Source organism: Antechinus flavipes, chromosome 1 (genome assembly GCF_016432865.1).
Source record: "Antechinus flavipes isolate AdamAnt ecotype Samford, QLD, Australia chromosome 1, AdamAnt_v2, whole genome shotgun sequence".
NCBI classification, from domain to species: Eukaryota; Metazoa; Chordata; class Mammalia; order Dasyuromorphia; family Dasyuridae; genus Antechinus; species Antechinus flavipes.
This window is the reverse complement of record NC_067398.1, coordinates 637307956-637328566: the sequence shown is the minus strand read 5'-3', so window position 1 is coordinate 637328566 and position 20611 is coordinate 637307956. Positions and strand designations below refer to the sequence as shown.

Here is a 20611-nt window from a genome sequence, read left to right as displayed (position 1 = left end):
ATATAGAATTTTGGAACTAGAAGGTACTTAAGAGACCAGCTAATCCTAATATTTCCATTTTATTGAGAAGGAAAACAAGGTCCAGGGAAGGAAATGACTTGTTGAAGATTATGTGGTTTAGATGTCAGTTCTAGGATCAGAAAGATGCTAGGTAGGTCGAGTTTAAGTCATATGTTTTCTGCACTAGATCTTGTATTTTATCATTGGTATGCTACAGGAAAAGGGGAAAGTGAAGTATTCTCTTACTGCAATGTTAGCTATGAATGGAGTGCGTATTCTAGGAACAGTGTCATATAAGCAAAGCCACAAAGGACAATTAGTGATAAATACCGTTTTGTTGTTGTAATTCAATCATGTCTGATTCTTGGTGACCCTATGTGACCATAGTACACATGATCTTCTGTCCTCCACTATTCTGGAAGTCTGTCCATCCTCATGTTCATTGTTTCCATGACACTCTATCCATCTCATAATTTGCCATTTTTTTTTGCCTTTAGTCTTTCTCAACATTATGGTCCTTTCCAATGAGTCCCATCCTTTCATTATGTGATCACAGTATTTAAATTTCAGCTTCAGTATTTGACCATCAGTGAATAGCCTGAATTAATTTCTTGAAATATTGACTGATGTGACTTCTTTGCAGCCTGAGGGACTCTCAAAAGTCTTTTCTAGCTCTACAATTGGAAAACATTGATTCTGTGACACTTAGTTTTCCTTACAGTCTAACTTTCACAGCCATGCATTGCTATTAGAAAAACTGTTGCTTTCCCTATACAGACCTTTGTCAGCAAAATGATTTCTCTTCTTTTTAATATGCTGTCCAAATTTTTCATAGTTTCCTTCCAAGGAGCATTTTTCAATTTCATGGCTGCGCTTGCCATCTGCAGTGATCTTTGAACCCAAGAATATAAAATCTGACACAGCTTCCATTTCCCCCGTATTTGCTGGGAAGTGATGGGACCCATTGCCAAGATTTTAGCTTTTTTTTTTTTTTTTTTGATAAGTTTTAAGCCAGTTTTATACTGTGTTCTTTCATACTCATCGAGAGATTTCTTCATTTTTCTCCACTTTTTGCCATCAGTGGTATCATGTGAGCTACATTAGAAGGTAATGATTTCTCTTTCACTAGAGTTCTCCAAATAGAAGAGCCGGTTGAGCATTAATCGACAATGCTATAGAGATCTTTATGCTTGAGTCAGTTGTTGCATTAGGTACTTTACCACTTTGATAATCTGTGTTTTTGTTTTCCCTGGATAAACATTTGGGGGGATTGTACAATATATTTTTACACCTAGCAACATCCCATTGTTCAAGGAAAGATTCCTCATTATATAGTTTGGTAACTCTCTCTGCCTCGCCTTTCCTCTCGCCATGATCTTTCTTCCAGATAACAGAAAAAGTGATATTCCTTAAGCCTAGTTCTGATCATGATCTTCCTTCTCTTCATTAATTTTCTCTACTTTCCCCTTGGGTTCAAATACAGATTCCTCCTTTGACATTTTAGATCTCTTTACCACTTGGTTCTACCCTACCTAGACTGATTATGTATTAAGGCTTCATCATTCACTCTAAGATCCATCCTAACTAGTCATGTTTTTTAATGGCACTTCAAAGCTGTGCTGTTTTTAACTGGTTGCTTCCTATGAATAGAATGCTTTCTCTTCTCTCTGCCTCTTCAAAGCCCTGAGTTCCTTCAAAGTTTAGTTTGTCCTATTGTCCTATGTGAGACTGTTCTATTTTCTCTACGCTATGAGGATGGGAAGGAGCCTCTGAGATCATGTTGTCCATCCTTCTTTTTACAAATGAGAAATCTAATCCCAGTGTGAGGAAGTAACTTTTGTGTGCTCTCTTCTCATCAAACTCAACTAAAATGTTATAAGTATTAAAATTCTTATATTTACTTAAAATTCCGTGCATCTTGCCCATTTTGCTACTCACAACCACTCTCTGAGTATAAAATACTATTATTCCTATTTTACAGATAAGGTAACTGAGAATCAGAGTTGAAATTCTTTGCCCAGGAGTGCTTATCTAAGCATCATGCATCAGGGACAATACTTTTTTTCTCAGGTGTTCTGTTTCAAATTGAGAATACTTTTTACTCCCAGAATGTTGACTTCCAAAGAGAAACATGTATAGACTGTAATTTTTACAAGGAATTTTCATAGGGATAAAGGAAGAGATATCATGTTAGAAAAACATAAAAGCTTTTAAATTATTGAACCCCCAAATTACCTTATTGAGATCCAATAGTCTAATTTAGAGGTCACAGAACGGAGGATACTGCCTATTTACCAAAAAGTGATTGATTACTGGGCCTTTGCCCTTTCCATTGGTTTTACTTAGAAGGCCATCCCTACTCTTTTCCCACAGATCAGGCTTCTTCCTACCCATCCTGTGCTCCTTCTTCTCCTTAAATTTCAACATGTTCTGTGTTTCAGAGAAACATAGATTCTCAAAATTACAAGAATTAGAATCCCAGAATCTCAGACTTTTTATGCAGCTAGAGGGAATCTTGTCCCAAATATACCAGATTGAAATTTTTTTCTAGAATATTCTTGACTGGTGATCTTTCAAAGTCTAGAATAATACCTGGAGAGAAAGGGTGCTGGCCACCTCCCATGGCAGCCTAAGTCACCTTTTGGACAACCCCAGTTATTAGGAATTTTCTATGAAACCCCATCCTCAGTATTCTCTTCCCAACATCTCTTGCTCTTAGTTTTGTCCTCTGGGGCCAAAAAGAACTTATTTAATCCCCCTTTCCATTTGACAATCCCTGAAATACTTGAAAATTATTAACATGTCCTCAACAAATATTTTTTTTTCTTCTTTAGCCAATGTATCCCCAGTTCTTTTAATCTTATGCAATGAATGGCCTTTTATAACTTGATTCTTTTAAGTTAAAGTCCCCTTACCTTCTCAGTCACTCCCCCAGACAAGGAACATTTCATTAATGGCCTTCCTCAAATTGAGCACTCATAGATAAAACCCAGAAAAATAACTAGAGTTCACTTTCTTCCCCCTTCAGAATCAGAAATCTCCTATCTGAATCTCAGACATATGGTCATCCAGTATTGACTTCCTATCTTCCAGACTGGAAACTCATCACCTGACATGGTTAAACAACACTAATTGTCAGTAAAACCTTCCTTTTTTAACCTGAACTTTTCTTTCCTTACACTTTGCTCACTTGTCTCAGTTTTATCATTAGGAGACAAGCAAAGCATACCATACCTATTGTTATCGATTAGGGATGTGCTGGTAAGTGTTTAACAGTCAGCTCTCCAGGGGAATATATAGTCGGGACACATTTTTAAGGTTAATTTGTATAATTAGCATCTCTATCCTTTTCTTAAGTTTAGACAATGAACAAGATAATAAATCAGCCCTCATTTGTAGCTTTTCTTTCTGACAAATAAATGCTCACATTGAAAATTTAACAATTTGCTCTTATGAGTAGGAGCCAGTTCTCACAGAATACTGGTATCAAACAATTTCCCTCTAGGAATCCTGGTAATATCTCTGAAAGTTGGGCCAGGGGCTGTATTCCAGGAGTTATTTGTATGGGATTAGATAAGTAAAATCTTAAATTATACATTCTGCCACTCAGTACTGTTAGAGCAAGGAATGACTATAGAAAGCAATTTGCAAGTTAATTCAAAAAGTGATGCTGGTGGTGAGCCCAAAAATTTTCCTTAGCTCAAGTTTGCTGGAATTCTGTTCTTGACTATCTCTTTTCTTCTCTTATCTTAGATGGACTCCTCTGTCTTGCTCCCCACCCTCAGAAACTCTATCCTATTTTGGTTTTGGGTATGGCAGTGACTCAGTGGCTCCACCAGCATTGGAGGCATTAGGCTAGGTGCCAATTCGGATCTACAAATGATCCAGGATAAGCTTTCTGAGTAAACTAATTTGGACTGAAACAAGATCCTAAGCCATTATTTGTGGCTGGCTTCCCAAGTTAGAATAATTGATGGGACCACTGAACTGCCAGAATGGCAGCTGCCAGAGCTTTAGATAGATTCATTTAAATAGCTCAGTCGGCTTAGATTTCCTCCATATATTTAGCCATGATCATTCATAGCTTCATAAAGTATTAGAACTGTTCAATTTTCTTCTCTTTGTATGCATTCCCCTCATCCATACCTGTTAAAATAATTTTCTCTAAGGCTTAGTCAGTGACCCACCTCCTTTGTGAAGCTGTTCCTAATTTTCTTCACTTGAATATATTTTCTCCTCCTCAAATCATCCTGGAACAATTAGTTAGGAACTCTGCTCTCTTTAGTCCCATCATTCTTATTGTCTAGGTATATACCATAACCCTTTTACAAAAGGTAAACTCCTCGAAGGCAGGAACTGCATTGTTTTTCACCTTGATTATTTTGAAGGCCTAACAGTACATTATACATATTAAGCACATAATAAATATTTCTTGAATTGAATGTTAGAATATAGAATATTAGCCAAAAGAGAGTTTTGAGATCATTGAGCCCAGCCAATTTTATGGATCTCAATTTATAAATGAGGAAACTGAGGCCCAAAGAGTATAATTTATTTATCCAAGATCTTACAGTTCCAAAGCCATGTCTTCCGACTCAAAATTCAGTGCTGGGTTTTTTTTTTTTTTTTGTCTCTCTATTTTGGGAACCAATCAGGATTCAATAGGATAATTCAAGTTCAAGTCAGGATACTATCTGAATAAGTGTGGAAAGAGATTAGTCAATCTGTCTTGGATGACCTAAAAATAATTACAGTAATTCTACCTTCCAACTCATAAGGCTATTTCAAGGAAAACACTTTGGAAATTTTAAATACTTTGTAAGTGTACAATGTTAACAATCATGGTGATAAGTGTTGCTATTGCTTCAAAGTAGATAAATGAATGAGTTGGTTCCTCAAAGATAATTTTCATACTACTTACTATTACTTATTCTCCTCCCCTTCCTCATTATTATCATCATCACAGCTATATAAATAATTTATACTTAATAAATTTCTTTCCTCATAATACCACCATGAGATAGGATGTTACAAAGGTAGATCTTATTTTACAATTGAGAAAAATGAAGTTGAGATTAAATTACTTCTTCTTTGTCACACAGGCAATAATAGCAGAATCAAAATCCAGATATTTTGACGCCAAGAAGAGTGCCTTTTCAAGTATATTTTATACACATAATAAATAGAGGTAGCTAAATATCCCTTGCTTCAAGATTATAAAATATTGCAATGGACTTTCAAGATTATATAGGCTAACCCTCTATACACATAATGCCAGCACTTAGTAGATGCTTAATAACTGTTTGTTGCCCCTGATTGTTGACTGATGAAAAAAGATGGTCTCTACAGTACCTTGTCCCCCCCTGTTTAGATCTATACCCCCATAGAAAGAATATTAAACTTGGAATCAGAAGACCAACATTGAGATCCTAGATCTACCACTTGTACCGTCCATGTGAAACTGGGCAAGTCGCCTATCCTTCCTGGGCCTAACTTTTCTTATATGTAACTAGATGTGTAACTAGTAACCTCTAAAGTCCTTTGCAGTTTTACAAAATCTGTCACCTTGTGAAATCCACAACCCTATAACTTCCATCCCTTTCTGGAACCAGCAGACAAAATTAATTCTTTCTTGCATATAACACCCTTTCAGAAATATAAAGACTTTTAACTGTCAAAGTATCCTTTGCACACCTTTTTTCATAAAATATTCATGTTTTTGCAACATAGTCTTTTAAGTCTTTTAAGAGTAAAACAAGCCATGCTCTACAATAGTCCTTGGGAATCACTTTTAGACTTGACATTGGGCTAGAATCTTTATAGAACATAAGTTTTGGAGTTAAAAGGGAGCTTAGTCTAGTCTCAGCCTGAGATCCAGAAGCAATGAAATGCCTTTTCCTTTCTTAGTTCAATATTGATGCCCAAGCATAGTCTGTAGTAATGTAACTGGTAAATTGTTGGGGTAATGATTGCTGTTTCTGCCTGTGTGACATTCAGCCAGGAACCTTTGGAGAATGGACAATTTCCTTAAGTTTTTTGTGGCTTCCTTCATTTATAACCCCTTTTCCACCCATCTCCAACATGTTCATCCACATAAAAACACTCACTTGTATTTGTATGATGTAATAGTGGTCAAAGGGAAAACCACTGACCCAGGAGTCAGACGACCTGAGACCAAGTCTTACCTCTCCCACTAAATAGTTTGCCTAAAAGTCAAGTTTGTTTCCTTCCATTGAGCCTCATCTTCTTCATCTCTAAATGAGAACTTGTGCCGCCCAAATCAAGAATTACTTTGGTAAAAAGGAAATAAATGTATACAAAAGATTTTGAAACTGCAAAGTGATAGATAAGTCAGTTATAATCTTCATAATTCAAATTTCAGTATTGAAAGTATAACTTAAAATGGTTCTTCATTGGCTGATAGGAGGTAAATTTAAAGAATTTAGTTCCTCCATATTTTTATAATTTCCTGTTATAAGGATTCAGTTCTATAAATATTCATTCAGTAATATTTATGAAGATTGTGAACTCCTCAAGGGCAGAGAGGTTTTTTTTTTTTTTGCATTTCTATATCTCTAGCATTTTGCATATAGTAGATACTTAATATGTTCAAAAGAGAACTCATTTTCTCTTCCTATAAACCCTCCTGCCCCTCCTACTTTGCCTGTTACTGTCAAAGGCAACATCAGCTTCCCAGTTATTAGGCTTGCAACTTAGGGGTCATTCTAGATTCCTCACTAACTCACACCCCTGCCATGTCCAGCTTGTGGCTAAAGCCAGCTCAGTTTACCTTTTTAGCATTTCTTATATACATATTCTTCTCTCCTCAAAAACTACTGCTACTCTGATGCAGATCCTCATTATCTTATATCTGATCCATTGTAATAGCCTTTTGGGAGGTTTGCTTACTTCAAGTGACTTCCTGCTCCAATCCAATCCAATTCAACCAATAAAATTATTATATTTTACTCCTTGGTATGTACTCTTTGACCCAATGATCCCATCCCAATTCTCAACCCCTGCCATTCCATCTTTCCATTCTCTATAGATGGAATGTTCTCAATATTCTTCTCTGACTATTGTCCTCTCCACCTGAAATCACAACTTCTAGACAGTAAACCTTCCTCACTCCCTTTTAATCTAGTGCCTTTCTTCTCTTCATTATTTCCTATTATCTAATATATAGATGTTTTATATGTTTGCATATTGCCTCCTCCATTAGATTGTAAGCTCCTTAAGGGCAGGGACTGTCTTAGCCTCTTTCTTTGTATCACCCATTCTTCAGGTAGGAAAAGAAAAAGAAGCTGAATGACAGTACTGATCTTAGAATTCACACAGAGAGCAGACATATGTAGTGGTATTCAAAAATCTGAATAATTACTTGAGATTCTGAAGTTAGTTATGTTGTTGTAAAATGTGTTTAAACAAAAGTTCATGAATATACTTTTTTATTGACACTATCAATTTGATCCACTTCATTTTAAAATCTTAATAAAGTTGAAATCTTAAAAATAATTTAGACATTTTTATTTTATTAATTAAATTGACCATCAATATCAGATAGCAAGTTAATTTAGAAGACAGTGGGACGTGTAGTATATCGACTGGCATTATAGTTAAAAGACCTGCATTCAAATTATATCTCTGGTAATTACTTGCTATATAATATTCGATTCTCACAACAACCCTGAAAGGTATATGAAATTATTATCCCCACTTTTTAAATGAAGATGTGGAGGCAAAGATTAAGTGTTTGAAGTGAGATCTGAGATTTGGACAAATCATTTAATTTCCTTGCAGCTTAGTTACTGCAGCTATAAAGTGAGAGTGAACTTGATGACCTCTGAGTTCCAAAGTGTGGGTTCTGTAGTCTTGTCATCCTAGTTGCCATTAAGAAATTTCTTTGCTGTTCGGATGTTTCAGTCATGTTCATTAATTTCTTATTCCATTTGGGGTTTTGTTGGCAGTTGTTTGCCCCTTTTTCAGATCATTTTATAGATGAGGAAACATAAGCAAACAGAATTAAGTGACTTGCCCAGGGTCATATAAATAGTGTCTAAGATTTCAGGCCCCATGGTCCATCCCCACTGTGTCACTTAACTGTCCCTGAATCATTTTTACTAATGCCCAAGTGGGGGCTTCTTTTCTATTGTAGATAAGTGGTTTCAGATGATAGTTATAAGTATTATATAAATGTTATCTGTTTATTATTTATTCATTTATTTGGTTGTTATTTTAATCATTGTTTTAAAATACCCGATAAACATATTCTCTGTTCTTGGACAGGTTGAAGTATCAGATCATATGTAATAAAGCCTTTTATGATCATTTTTATGGTTTCATTATTAGAGACCTGGCCTTGGGTCAAGAAGATATGAATTTCTTTCCAACTTCAGATGTTGCTGTAGATATGGGCAAATCATTTAACATCTCAATACCCTAGTCAGTTTTCTAAGAATTTAATTATCCTTTATTAGATTATTAGAGAGGGATACCACACTAGTAGTAACCTCTACTAATAAAATCATATGGCCTGGAATGTGATATTCTAGAAGGCAAAGGAGCTTGTATCAAAATCAATAATCAATTTCCCAGCAACATTGAGCATAATTTTTAAGGGAGAAAGATGGATTCAATAAAATAGGGGAATGTCATACTCTTCTGAGGAAAAGACCAGAGTGGAACAAAAAAATTCAAACTTATTTATTTATTTTTTGCTGAGGCAAGTGGGGTTAAGTGACTTGCCCAGAGTCACACAACTAGGAAATTTTAAGTGTTAGAGGTCAAATTTGAACTCATGTCCTCCTGCCTTCAGGGCTGCTGAATCTATCCACTGTGCCACCTAGCTGCCCTTATTCTAAAACTCTTAAGAGATACCTTGAAAGTATTACTTTTCCTTACTACCTTGTGAGTACTTGCCCCATGTGAGTTCTTCTCAAAATAATCTTTTTGGCAAGTATACATTTTGTATTTGAACAAAGCATCCTGCTCAATGGAGTTGTGCTTTCTGCAGTAGAGTTGGAATGCTTGGCAGTTTAGTTTGAGAAAGGACCATAATATCTGGTATCTTATCCTGCAAGGTAATCTTCAGAATCTTCCTAAGATAATTCAAGTGGAAATGATTCAGTGCTGGTATACTGTCCATGTTCCACAAGCATACAATAATGAGATCAGCACAATCACTCTGTACACTTTCAGTTTGATAGTCGAATACTTCTCCTCTCCCACACTTTCCTTCAGAGCTTCCCAAACTAGCAAATGAAGGACAGCTTACTGAAGTAGAGTTGCATACATATTTTTCTGGAGTAGTCACAGTGAAAGTGAGCTCTGTGAAGCTGGTGTAAGTTTTGCAATCAAAATTCTGTGTGTGTGTGTGTGTGTGTGTGTGAGAGAGAGAGAGAGAGAGAAAGAGAGAGAGAGAGAGAGAGAGAGAGAGAGAGAGAGAGAGAGAGAGAGAGAGAGAGAGAGAGAGAGAAGAGCACACCAATCCCTATCTAGTTAGTATATTAGCAAAATATGCTAAGCAGGGCACATTGCTATTATATTGCTCTACTTACATACAATTGGTATACTTACAGCTGTATGGTGTGTTGGCAAAGGCCATGGTAGGTATGAGTTGGTCCCCTGGATGATGGCTACAGGTTCTGTGTTGGAGGCAACAGTTGTTAGATTAGAACATACTGTATATTGTAGGCCTTAAAGGTTCAGAGTCCTTATCAGGTATCCTCAAACTTTTTAAAAAGGGGGCCAGTTCATTGTCCCTCAGACTGTTGGAGGGCCAGGCTATAGTAAAAACAAAAACTTTGTTTTGTGGGCCTTTAAATAAAGAAACTGTATAGCCCTGGGTGAGGGGGATAATAATCCTCAGCTGCTGCATCTGGCCCACGGGCTGTAGTTTGAGGATTCCTGCTAAACTGTCTTTTATGGCATCTAAAGGAACATGACAGTTCAGGTGGTAATAGTTGAAGAAAAACATGCAAGACTTGTATACAGAATCAAATAAACAGAATCAGGAAAACCTTTTATGCTGGGACATAATTCATATAAATTATAGCTCTTATATTCATAGAGCTTGGAGTTTACTAGGTACTACAAATTGTGGAATTAGAATGGGAAGCAATTTTAGAGGTAGTGAAGTGATGTAACAGGTAGAGCAATGGCTATGGAGTCTGGATGACCTGCACTCAAATCTCACCTCAGACACAGAGCAAGTCTATAATGTAAGGGTGATAATGTGTATACTTTCCACAGCTGTTGTGAGGATCAAATAAGATAATATTTGTGTAGCATTTTTTGAACCTTAAAATCCTATATAATACCCAGTCTAATTCAGTATACATTTTTTTAAGTTCCTCCTATATGATTGGCACTGTATGAAATATTGGAGATATGTGAATACTAGTTATAATGATGATAATGATGATGAAGTAAAAATAATTATAAAGTGATTAGCCCAATGCCTCACACACAGTAAGTGCTATATAACTATTATTATTGTTATTGTTGTTGTTGTTATCATCCCCTAGTCTAAGGCTTTCCTTTTTCAGATAAATAAATAAGGTCAGAGAGATTGAGTGACTTAATTATCCAAGGTTAAATGAATATAAAAAGCAGAGATAGGATTTGACCCAAGATTCTCTGATTCCCAGTCTAGTTTTCTTTTAATGTGCAATATTGATTTTTAGTATAAATATATTGCTGTGATACACAAAATGACATAAATTAAATAATAATCACTGTCATATCGATGTTTCATTTTATTTAACTCTCACAATAACACAATGAAATGGGTGTATAATTATTCTACTTTTCAGATGAGAAAAATTGAGGTTGAAAAAAGATGAATGATCTATTTAAGATCATACAAGTGCTCAAGTGCTTTAAGTATGAAACAAATCCTTTTCCTAAACCCAGTGCTTCCTCCATTGCATCATAAGAGTTGTATTTTGTGGACAGATAGTACCATAGATTTATAAGAATTGATATGCCCAGCCTAATGACTATTGCTCTTTAGGTTAGTAATTCTGTGTTTTGCTTCTGTCCTTCTTCAGATGTGCTGTGCCCCAGTGTACGTGTGGAAGGAGATCGCTTTAAGCACACCAATGGAGGAGCTAATGAAATCACAGGTATGGGAGTAATTGCATGGTAGTTTAAGTCTGATCTTGAAAAAAGGTACCCTACTGTCATTTACTTTGCTCAAGAGAACTCTCCATTTTGCAGTCTCTTTCCCCAAAGCCAGCAGAGAGTTCATGATCCTTTTCTTGGGAGTTTTGTATGTAATCCCTTCTTTTCCCTTCATACACTTCAAACATTCACCTTTCAAAGAACTCTACAACGATGCAGGTCAGAATTTTGCATTGTATTATGTCGTATTTAGATAAAAGGTATTTCTGGAATTCTACAAGGTGAGTCTACTTTTATAGAATAGATATATGCTCAATGGAAAGATGTCTGCATTTTTTTTTTTTTAGCAAAAATCTTTTCCCTCCCAGTAACTTATATCTTCACTTAAAAGGTGCTGAATCTTCTTTTCTAATTGATCTTCAATGAGCAGAAATTCCTAATGTTTTAGCTTTTAGTGTCTCTATTCTCTAACCTCCTAGTTCAGCAGATAATCACTTGTAAAGAAACAGCTTGTACCAAAGGGCTGTTATTTATAGGAAATGGTGAATATTTTTGTAAATTGATGTTGGGGTATAATTACTCATTTCAGTACTTCATGCATATTTTATAGTTACTTTTAAGTGATGTAAGGTATCATGGCTTCAAGATTTTAAGAATTCAGAGTTTCATTGGTTTAGATTCACTCTCAGTTATCTCAAATCCTAACTCTCCCATTCCTCCCTCTCACCCACGTGAGGAAATACACTGAATAAGTTGCTATGCCTGCAAAATTAATTTCCTAGTGACCAAACATTAGAGGATAACCTTGTCTCCATTTAACTAGGTTGTTTCTTAGATGAAACACATCAAGTAAATCAACAGGACTAGGTCACCTTTCCCTGAAAGATAATCAGAAGATTCTGCTAGGAACAAAATTATAGAGGAAGATGAGAAAGGAAATTTTAAACATTATGTGTGTGTAGGAACACACATTTATAGATAGATGTAATAATGTGTTATTTAACTGAAAGCTGTATGTATTTATGTGTATATGTATATACATATATGTGCATATATATGTACATAGATGGTATGCTTTTAAACTATGCAGGAATTGTGATGTTTAGCTTTTATTATAGAGAATTGGGAGAGAAGAGTCTTCTTTTAAGGAGATAACTGATTCTTTCAAATCTAGCATTAAATCACATCTGAAAACAAAAGGAGGATCTGCACATTTGCTTTTTCTGTTACTTCACAGAATCAAAGAATCTGAGAACAGATAGAGGAGAGGAAGGATTTCAGAGACCAGCTAGTCTGATCTGAACCTGGCTAGCAACTCATTCTACAATAATCTTGACAAATGGTTCCCCACTTCTTCCTGAAAGCCTTTATGATCTCTCAAACTTGACCATTTCATTTCTAGATAGCTCTGATAATTAGGAAGCCCTTCCTTGCATCTAACCTAAATAAACACCTATGTAAAAAGTTCTGTGAAAGGAAGGACATGAAGTAGAAAATAATAAAAAGAGTTAGGAAAGAGAGTTACATAAAATTAGAAATTGAGTCACACAAGATTAGCAGGGCATCAATGTACTATAGAATGTACTGTTGGAGGTAGTGCTCAATAGAGAGGAAATAGCTATAGTGCTATAATGAAATTATTAGAATCTATAAAGGAAGAAAGGTAACATGCATAGTGATAGTGAGCTAGATTCAGTGGCAGGAAAACTTGACTTTCTATCTTGTACTTCTGACACATCCTGGATGTGTGACCTTAAGAAATTCAGATTATCTCTCAGTATGCTATAACCCTTTAAATTTATATGTTACAGAGAAGTTGCTTACCTACACTGGTAGAGAGAATTTCCTCACTGGGAGATTTCTGCATCAATAAATTCATAAGTCCAGATTCTTATGCTTTCTATCAGTTTAAGGTGCCATTATAGTGCTTTCTTCAAGCCTGACATTTGCGGATAAGCCCTTATGAGTCAATGTCCTTCCAAAATATGCTACTTAGATCCAAAGACAAATACAAATAAACATCAAACACATTATGCCTCCCCCTTATGAAACTGATTTTTTTGAACCCAAATGTAATGCTTTCCATTTAATCCCCACTAAATATCATTTTCTTAACTTGGGCCTAATGTTTTTTGCTTAAGATCCTTTTTTAGATTTAGATTCTAGTTTGCAAAATATTAGCCATCCTTCCCCTGTTTTATGTCAAGTGCAACTTTTTAAAGTTTGACATCTATGACTTTATTCAAGTTACTGATGAAAAAGTTTCAAAGTTTCATCATAGGTCAAGTATATATCTTTGTTACCCTAAACTAGAAGGATCTTTCCAGTTTCATACTGTAACATTAACAGCTTACTCTTTGGACCTGATTATTCAAACAGTTCAAAATATATTTAATTATATTAAAAAATTAGTTCACTTCTTTTTTTCACCAAAAATATCATCAAGAGATCTTGTTAAATACATTTCTAAAGTAGGTAAATTCTACTTCTATTATTCCCTTAATTTATCTGTCTAGTAACCCTGTTTAAAAAAAAAAAGAATAGAAAAGAAATTAATTTGGTATTGTTTCATGACCTGTACATATTAAAACAATGTTTCTTTGTGATATCTACTGCTAGCCTGGGGTCTCTCATTCCTTCTTCTCCCCCTTGTCATCTCCTTCCCTCTCACTCTACACTTAGGAAACATAATGTCTTTAGGAATTTCTAACAGCTATCAGTAGGATGAACTTCACAGTTGCAGATTTCAGTTCCTCCAAAAGTACCCTCCCATGGCATTTTATAATGTGGAAATGATTTTCCTCCTGAAATACAAAGGAAATACTTGAACCAGGTCTTGAAAGAAAGGTAGAATTTCAATAGCAACAGTCTAGGGGCATGCTGGTAAATGTTTAACAATCCACACTCTGAAAAAGTATGGAAGGCACACTTTTAAGTTTAATCTGCATTATTAACATATTCTACATTACTTTTTTGTCTAGACAGTTAACAACAAAAGATAATTCAGGCGCTGATTTGTAGTTTGCTGATTTCTAAGGTGTAAATACTCTCTCTTAAAATATAACAGTTAACTCTTCTGAGCTAGTATGAGCAGGAAAGGTCTTGTACATTCCTGTTACAGAGATAGCACTTTCCAGGTGGAGAAACATGAGCAAAGCCCTAGAGGCTTGCATAAATGAGGGTGAGGGGGTGAGGGCAGTGTTTTGTCGAGGATTAGCCCTACTTTGAGGGAGAATAGAAATAAGTCTCTAGGAAAATGCACTGAACTAGGATTTAGGAGGCCTGAGTTCCCATCTTTATTGTGCTACAGTGTATCATTTCTGTGTTTTAAGCAAATCAACCCACCCACCCACCCACCCCCGCCCCACCCCACCCCTTTTTGGGTCTCAGTCTCTGAATGTATAAAATGAAAATTCTGGAGCATCACAATCACTGTCTAGATGATGTGTGTTCTAAGGTCCTTTGCAACTCTAACATTCACTTCCCTAATATAATTTTCCAGATATCCCTCCTGGTCTCTTGTGTTCTAAGCCTCTCTTCTAGATCTAATAATTATATAAACTGATATTTTATATTCTAAATGAAAAGATTCTACATTCTAATATGTTATGTTGTAAGGACTCTGCTGGCCTTAATATCCTTTGCACTATATTTTATGTTCTAAATTTAAATGTTCTATGGTATAATGTTTTATGAACTAAGATTTCTTCCATTTAGCTATGAGCTAAAGATTTTGTGCCAGGAATGGCTTGGTTGGACGCCACCTCTGAGCCCATCATCTCTAGCTCCAGGACTAGTGTAGCTGGGTGGCCCAGCCAGTTACTAGTAATACAAGTTGTTTTCTCCCCTAGGAATGATTTGATGTAAGGGCACAAACATAAAACAACAAAACAATAAGGGATGTGGAGAAAGTAATCCTTTACTATTTATAGCCTGGGCAAAGATATGGGGACCTTGAAGCACAGAAATTTTGCTTTACCAGAAAACCCAGAAACTTATAATGACAGGCCTCAGGCTCTCTGATTATCAGGGCTTTCTGTTGTCCTGTGGTTAGCTGAATGTAGTCTCTGGCCTGGAGCTAGCTCCCAGAGACTAGCTAACTAATTATGCTGTTTTGCAAACTATTTATATGCTATGCCAGAGCACTGAGACAGTGACAACCAGAAGGGTGGGAGATAAGAGTTCAGTGATTGGTGAGGTTAATAAGATTTCAGCCTTGCTAGCCTTGTGAGGTCACAGTATGGTAGAGTACAGAGGACATCTTTGGAATTGAAAACTGGATTTGAATCTTAAGACTGTATCACATTGGGTAAGTGATTTTATGTTTTAGGACCTCAGTTTCTTCATATGCAAAATGGGGTCAATGTCTTTTTAAAGCTGGTGGGAAATTATGAGTTGACTGTTCTAGACTCCTTCCTTTAAGTGGGAGGAACTCTCCACTGTCCACATTCCAACTCTAATCAGAAGGAGGTACCAAAGGGGTAATGGGTACTGAGGTGGTTTAAGAATAAGAGCTGATGAGACTTTACAGGATCGTGAAATTCTGGAGGAAATGAGGATGAAGTCCAATAGAATAGCTGATAAGAAATTATGAGAGGGCTGACCTAGGCCCCCTCCCTCCTGAAATGGAGGATTTGGGAGGAGATTTCTACAAAATTCACTTTCCAACCTCTCCACTGGGAGAAATTTGAACTATATCCTTTCTGACTTCAAATTTAAAACTCTATTTACCATGCCATTTCTCTACTTTTAATTTGGAACACTTAAAAATGTGGTTATTGATAGCTTAGATTTTTTTTTCTTTTTAAAACTGGCTTTAACCACTTATCTTTTTGAATATTTGGGGGAAATACTCTTATTCTTTTAAATTTAAATTAGTTCCTTACATATTTTGAAAAGAAAAAAAAATTTCATAGAAATTTGCTTCAAATATTTTCCTCATTTACCTGTTTTCTTCCTGATTTTAGCAGCATTAATTGTATTGTAATGCCAGAGAAACTGAGGCAAGATAGAGATTAGAGAGTTTTTAAAGTTTTATTTGAAAGGGAGTGATTTACTGGGACCAAATGGATCCATGGTTTGATCTCAGGGCTGAATGAGACTATAGAATCCAGCAACCAATGTGAGTTCTCAATGACATATATGTAGGTGGCTCAGCACCCAGGGGTAAACTGAGGCCAGGGCAGAGTCAGAGCATTGAGAGCAGGAACAGGACTATCAATCCAGTTCTGATAGGGTAGGGGGATGGCATGGGGCATTCTGATAAATTAGGATGACTTAATGGGGAGAGGCACCTGATATTCTAATTAATTGGGATGGGGAAAGGCATCTGATAGTCTAAGATATAAGATCTTTATCCTATCAAACATTCTGATGATTAAGAGGGGAGGATGGTGTTATAGCCTGAGAATTGAACAGAACAATTAGGAACTGAGGCAGGGAACTCAGGGAAACTGATTCAGGACAATTAGGGAAACTGTGGCACAACAGTATTTATTGCACAAACTCTTAATATAATTTAATTAATCAAAAGTGTCTTGTATGTCATTCATGGTCCTCTGTCTTTTGTTTGGTTATCAACTTCTTCCTATCCATTATGTCTGAAGGGCAATTTTTTCTTTGTTCCTTTAATTTGTTTATAATGTCCCCTCATATTTAAATTATTACTTTTGGAGCTTTTTAGATTGGCATATGGTGTGAGATTTTGGTCTATACTTCATTCCTGCCAGATTGCTTTATAGTTTTTCCTGTAATCTTTCTTGAAAACTGAGTCCTTACAGCTGGAGTCTTAGGAGTATAACAAATACAATCTTACTGTGCTAATTTGTTGTTATATGTTGTGTATCTAATCTTTTCTATTGATTGAGTTCTCTGTCTTTTAGTCAATATCAAATAGTTTTGATGATTATTGCTTTGTTTCATTGTTTGAATTCTGTTGCTGCTAGCTACCCAATTTTTTTTTTTTTTCTGATTCCCTCTCCCCATTCCTCTTAATATACTTGACTTTCTGTACCTCTGGATGGTCATTATTTTTTTTTCTAGGTCTATTAAATAAGCCTTTAGTAATTTGATTGGTATTCTATCTAACTTTCCAAATTTATTTTGCAGCTCTCATGCCATACATTATGGCTTCAGCTACCTTATATAGATCCCACAGATTTTTTTTTTGTTTGCTTGTTTGTTATAACTTTGTCCATGTTATTCCTTGGTACTGTATGGGACGGGTGCTAGACCTCTTTACCCAAATTGACTACTCAGAGGCATATTTAGATACAAACAGGAAACATTTATTCAGTCCTTGCAAGGAGAGGTCCAAGCACACAAGTTAAGCAGGCCCAGATAGAGCCTTTCAGCTCCTATCTCCCAACATTGTGCTGGCTTGGTGAATCAGAAAGGTTGAATTGATTAAATAGCAAAAGACTTGGCTTCCCTGAATAGACTGAAAAGGAAGTAAAAATTGGTCAGCAATGTTATCTACTTCCTGTGGGTCATGTCACTTCTGAAGCTTAAGACCTAGGGTCTGACATTTTCTGCCCTACAGCTCTCTGAGAATAGGGGTCACATGACTTCCTGCAATTTAGGCCTAGGGTTTGACCTACTCTATCTCATAGACTTTTTGAGAAATCTTCACCTGGTCCCATTCAGGATCCTAATATTGTCCCCAGCTCAGTCTTTATTTGTCAAAAGGCTGACAGCCTTCACTATCCAGTTCAAATGTTACTTCCTCTATATAGTCTTCCTGAGTTCTCCAGTAATAAGTGATTTCATTTTCCTCTGAGCTCCTATGGCAGTTTGCATTTATCCTCTGTACTTTTGACAATTCACAAAGTATAATACTTATTTGTGCACTGGACTTAATCCAGTTGGGGCTTGGAGTCAGAGGATGTAAATTCAAGTGACAACTATGCTATGTATTAGTTGAGTGACCTTAGACAAATCTGAGTCTAATTTTCTGAGCCTAATTTTCCTTATCTGTAAAATCAGGAGGGATTAACTAACTTCCAACTCTGAATTTATATTCCATAATCTTTGTATGCTCCTACTTGAAGGTATGTTGTTATTTTAGTCATGTGACTTTTTGTGATCTCATGAATCATAACATGCCAGGTCCTTCTGTCCTCCACTATCCTTAAGGTCAGTAAATGTCCATTGATTGCTTTTAATTTGGTTCAGATATTTTGAAGAGAGAGAACCTATACAATAGGTAGAGTTCTAGGCAAGGAGTCAACAAGGCCTGAATTGAAATCTTGTCTCAGACATTTATTATCTTTATGAAATTGGACAAGATGCTTTAACCCTGATGGACCTCAGTTTCCTCATATGTAAAATAAGAGGTTTCAACTCAGTAGCCCCTAAGGTCTTTTCTAGTTTTGGATCTGTGATAACTGATTCTATTAAGGGCTTCTAGGAATTAGCACATTAGCTGAAACTGATTTGTCTGAATGTCATATCCTCACCTGTTTTTGCTCTTCAAGGAAATGGTTTTTATGTAGTAAGCTTCTTGGTGAGAGGGAAAGAGGGAGCAATTTAGAACTGGAAAAAGCTTCTTCTTGTGTGGGAAAAAGTGAAGAACTTACAGATTCTATTGTAGATCAAGCCTTATAGGCCTCAGTTTCAGCTTCTCCAGAGTCACGTGATTTTAGATAAGGCCTGGACTATTTGGTTGAAGAAGCTGTCTTCTTCATTCTTGTCTACTACATTCCACGAACCAGCTAGGGGAACAATAGATTTATGTGACCAATCATAACATATAGAGGGTGGGATTTTGGGGGTTCTTTGAAATGTATAAAAGCTGTAAGCATTTTCAAGGCTCTGGCCCTATCCTGCTGTGAAATTTTGCTCGCAGACCAGGATGGGGTCCTCTTCTCGAGATTCTAATAAATAATTCTGCTTTCTATGACTGATCTCTGTAGTAGTCAATTTGGCTAGGTCTTTTTGTCCCAAACACTCTCATCCTTCTTAATTTCCTAATCTCAGTGTCATCTTTGCTTCCTCACTATCCTTTACCTCTGATATCCAATTTGTTGTCATATCTTTGTCATTTCCACACCATCATTCACATTTATTGGCCTTTATCTATTCAAACAACCACTACTTTAATCCAATCCTCATCATTTCTGACCTATATATTATGATAATAACCTAGTTTTCTCTGTCCCCCCCTCACTCCCTTTCCTTTCTGATCTATTCTTTACACAGCTGCCAAAGTGATTTTCCTAAAAGGTAGATATGACTATGTTATCCTCAATGCAGTTACATCCAGTGGCTTCCTTTTACCTCCAGGATTAAATATATAGTCCTCTGGAATTTAATTCTCCTTAAAAACTATTTCCTACACATGACATTCTATCTCCCATTTCTGTGGTTTTTCACTGTCTATATTCCTTTCCTGGGATGAACTCCCTCTTCATTTTCACCTCTTGACATCATGATTTTATTTCAAGATGTTGCTCAAAAGCTACTTTCTCAATATTTCAAGCTACTTGAGCTTTCTCTTCAACATGATTTTCCTTCTAATATACCTAATACATATCTTTTATTCAGACATTGTTTTTGTATCATCTTTATTTGTATGCTCAATACTCAGCATAATGGCTGGTCCATAGAAAGTGCTTATTACATATTTGCTGATTGAATGTTATAGTCCAGATTCTTTGCCAAGAAGTTCTATGATCCTACCTTTCTGAACGTTAGGTTTTTATTTATAAAATGAGGAGGGGAGGCATTGCACTAAGCAATCTCTTTCCAACCACTGCATTCATTGAAAAATAAGCTCATCGAAGAGGTCAGGGTCAGTTTCAATGTTTTTTATTTTTATTTTTTGCCTTTGATTCTTAGCATTTTGCCTAGAGTTGGGATTTAATAAATGCAAGTCAAATTTAATTGAAAATTTTCAGCCTAATAGTCTTTGGTTCAAATAATTCTTACTTTGCCTGTAGTCTGAGAGTTCTGAGATTACTTTTCAATAAATCTCTCTCTCTCTTTCTCTCTCTCTCTCATTTTTTCTCTCTCTCTCATTTTCTCTCTCTCTCTCTCTCTCTCTCTCTCTCTCTCTCTCTCTCTCTCTCTCTCTGTGTGTGTGTGTGTGTGTGTGTGTGTGTGTAAAATCACTTACATAATATATTTTCCATTAAAATATGAGCTCCTTGAGAATCGAGTCAATTTTCTTCTTTGTATTTCAAGTTCCTTGCAAAGTACATAACATTTAGGAAGCAATTAATATTTCTTGACTAGTGAAACAATATGTACATATGTTTGGCAACTAGGTGTCACAGTGGGTAAAAGTACTGACTTGCAATCAAGAAAACCTGAGTTCAAATCCTGCCTTAGCCATTGATTTAACTATATGATTCTGAGTAAATCACTTAAATGAAGACTGGCTCAGTTTTCTCATCTGTAAAATGTAGTTAAGTCCATTTATCCTCACATTGACCTCCCAGAAATGGTTGATAGGCTCCAATGAGATAGTATATAGAATATTTTACAA

General features: G+C 35.9%; 1 protein-coding gene across 1 annotated transcript in view; it reads left to right on the top strand.

Annotated features, from left to right (window-relative positions):
- The window catches only part of LOC127544487 (collagen alpha-1(XXII) chain-like), a 116615-nt gene that overhangs the window by 53214 nt on the left and 42790 nt on the right, over window positions 1-20611 (top strand). Inside the window, exon 3 of the mRNA XM_051971139.1 lies at window positions 11052-11126. Within this exon, the coding sequence (XP_051827099.1) occupies window positions 11052-11126 (75 nt within the window). The remainder of the gene's footprint in view (window positions 1-11051; window positions 11127-20611) is intronic.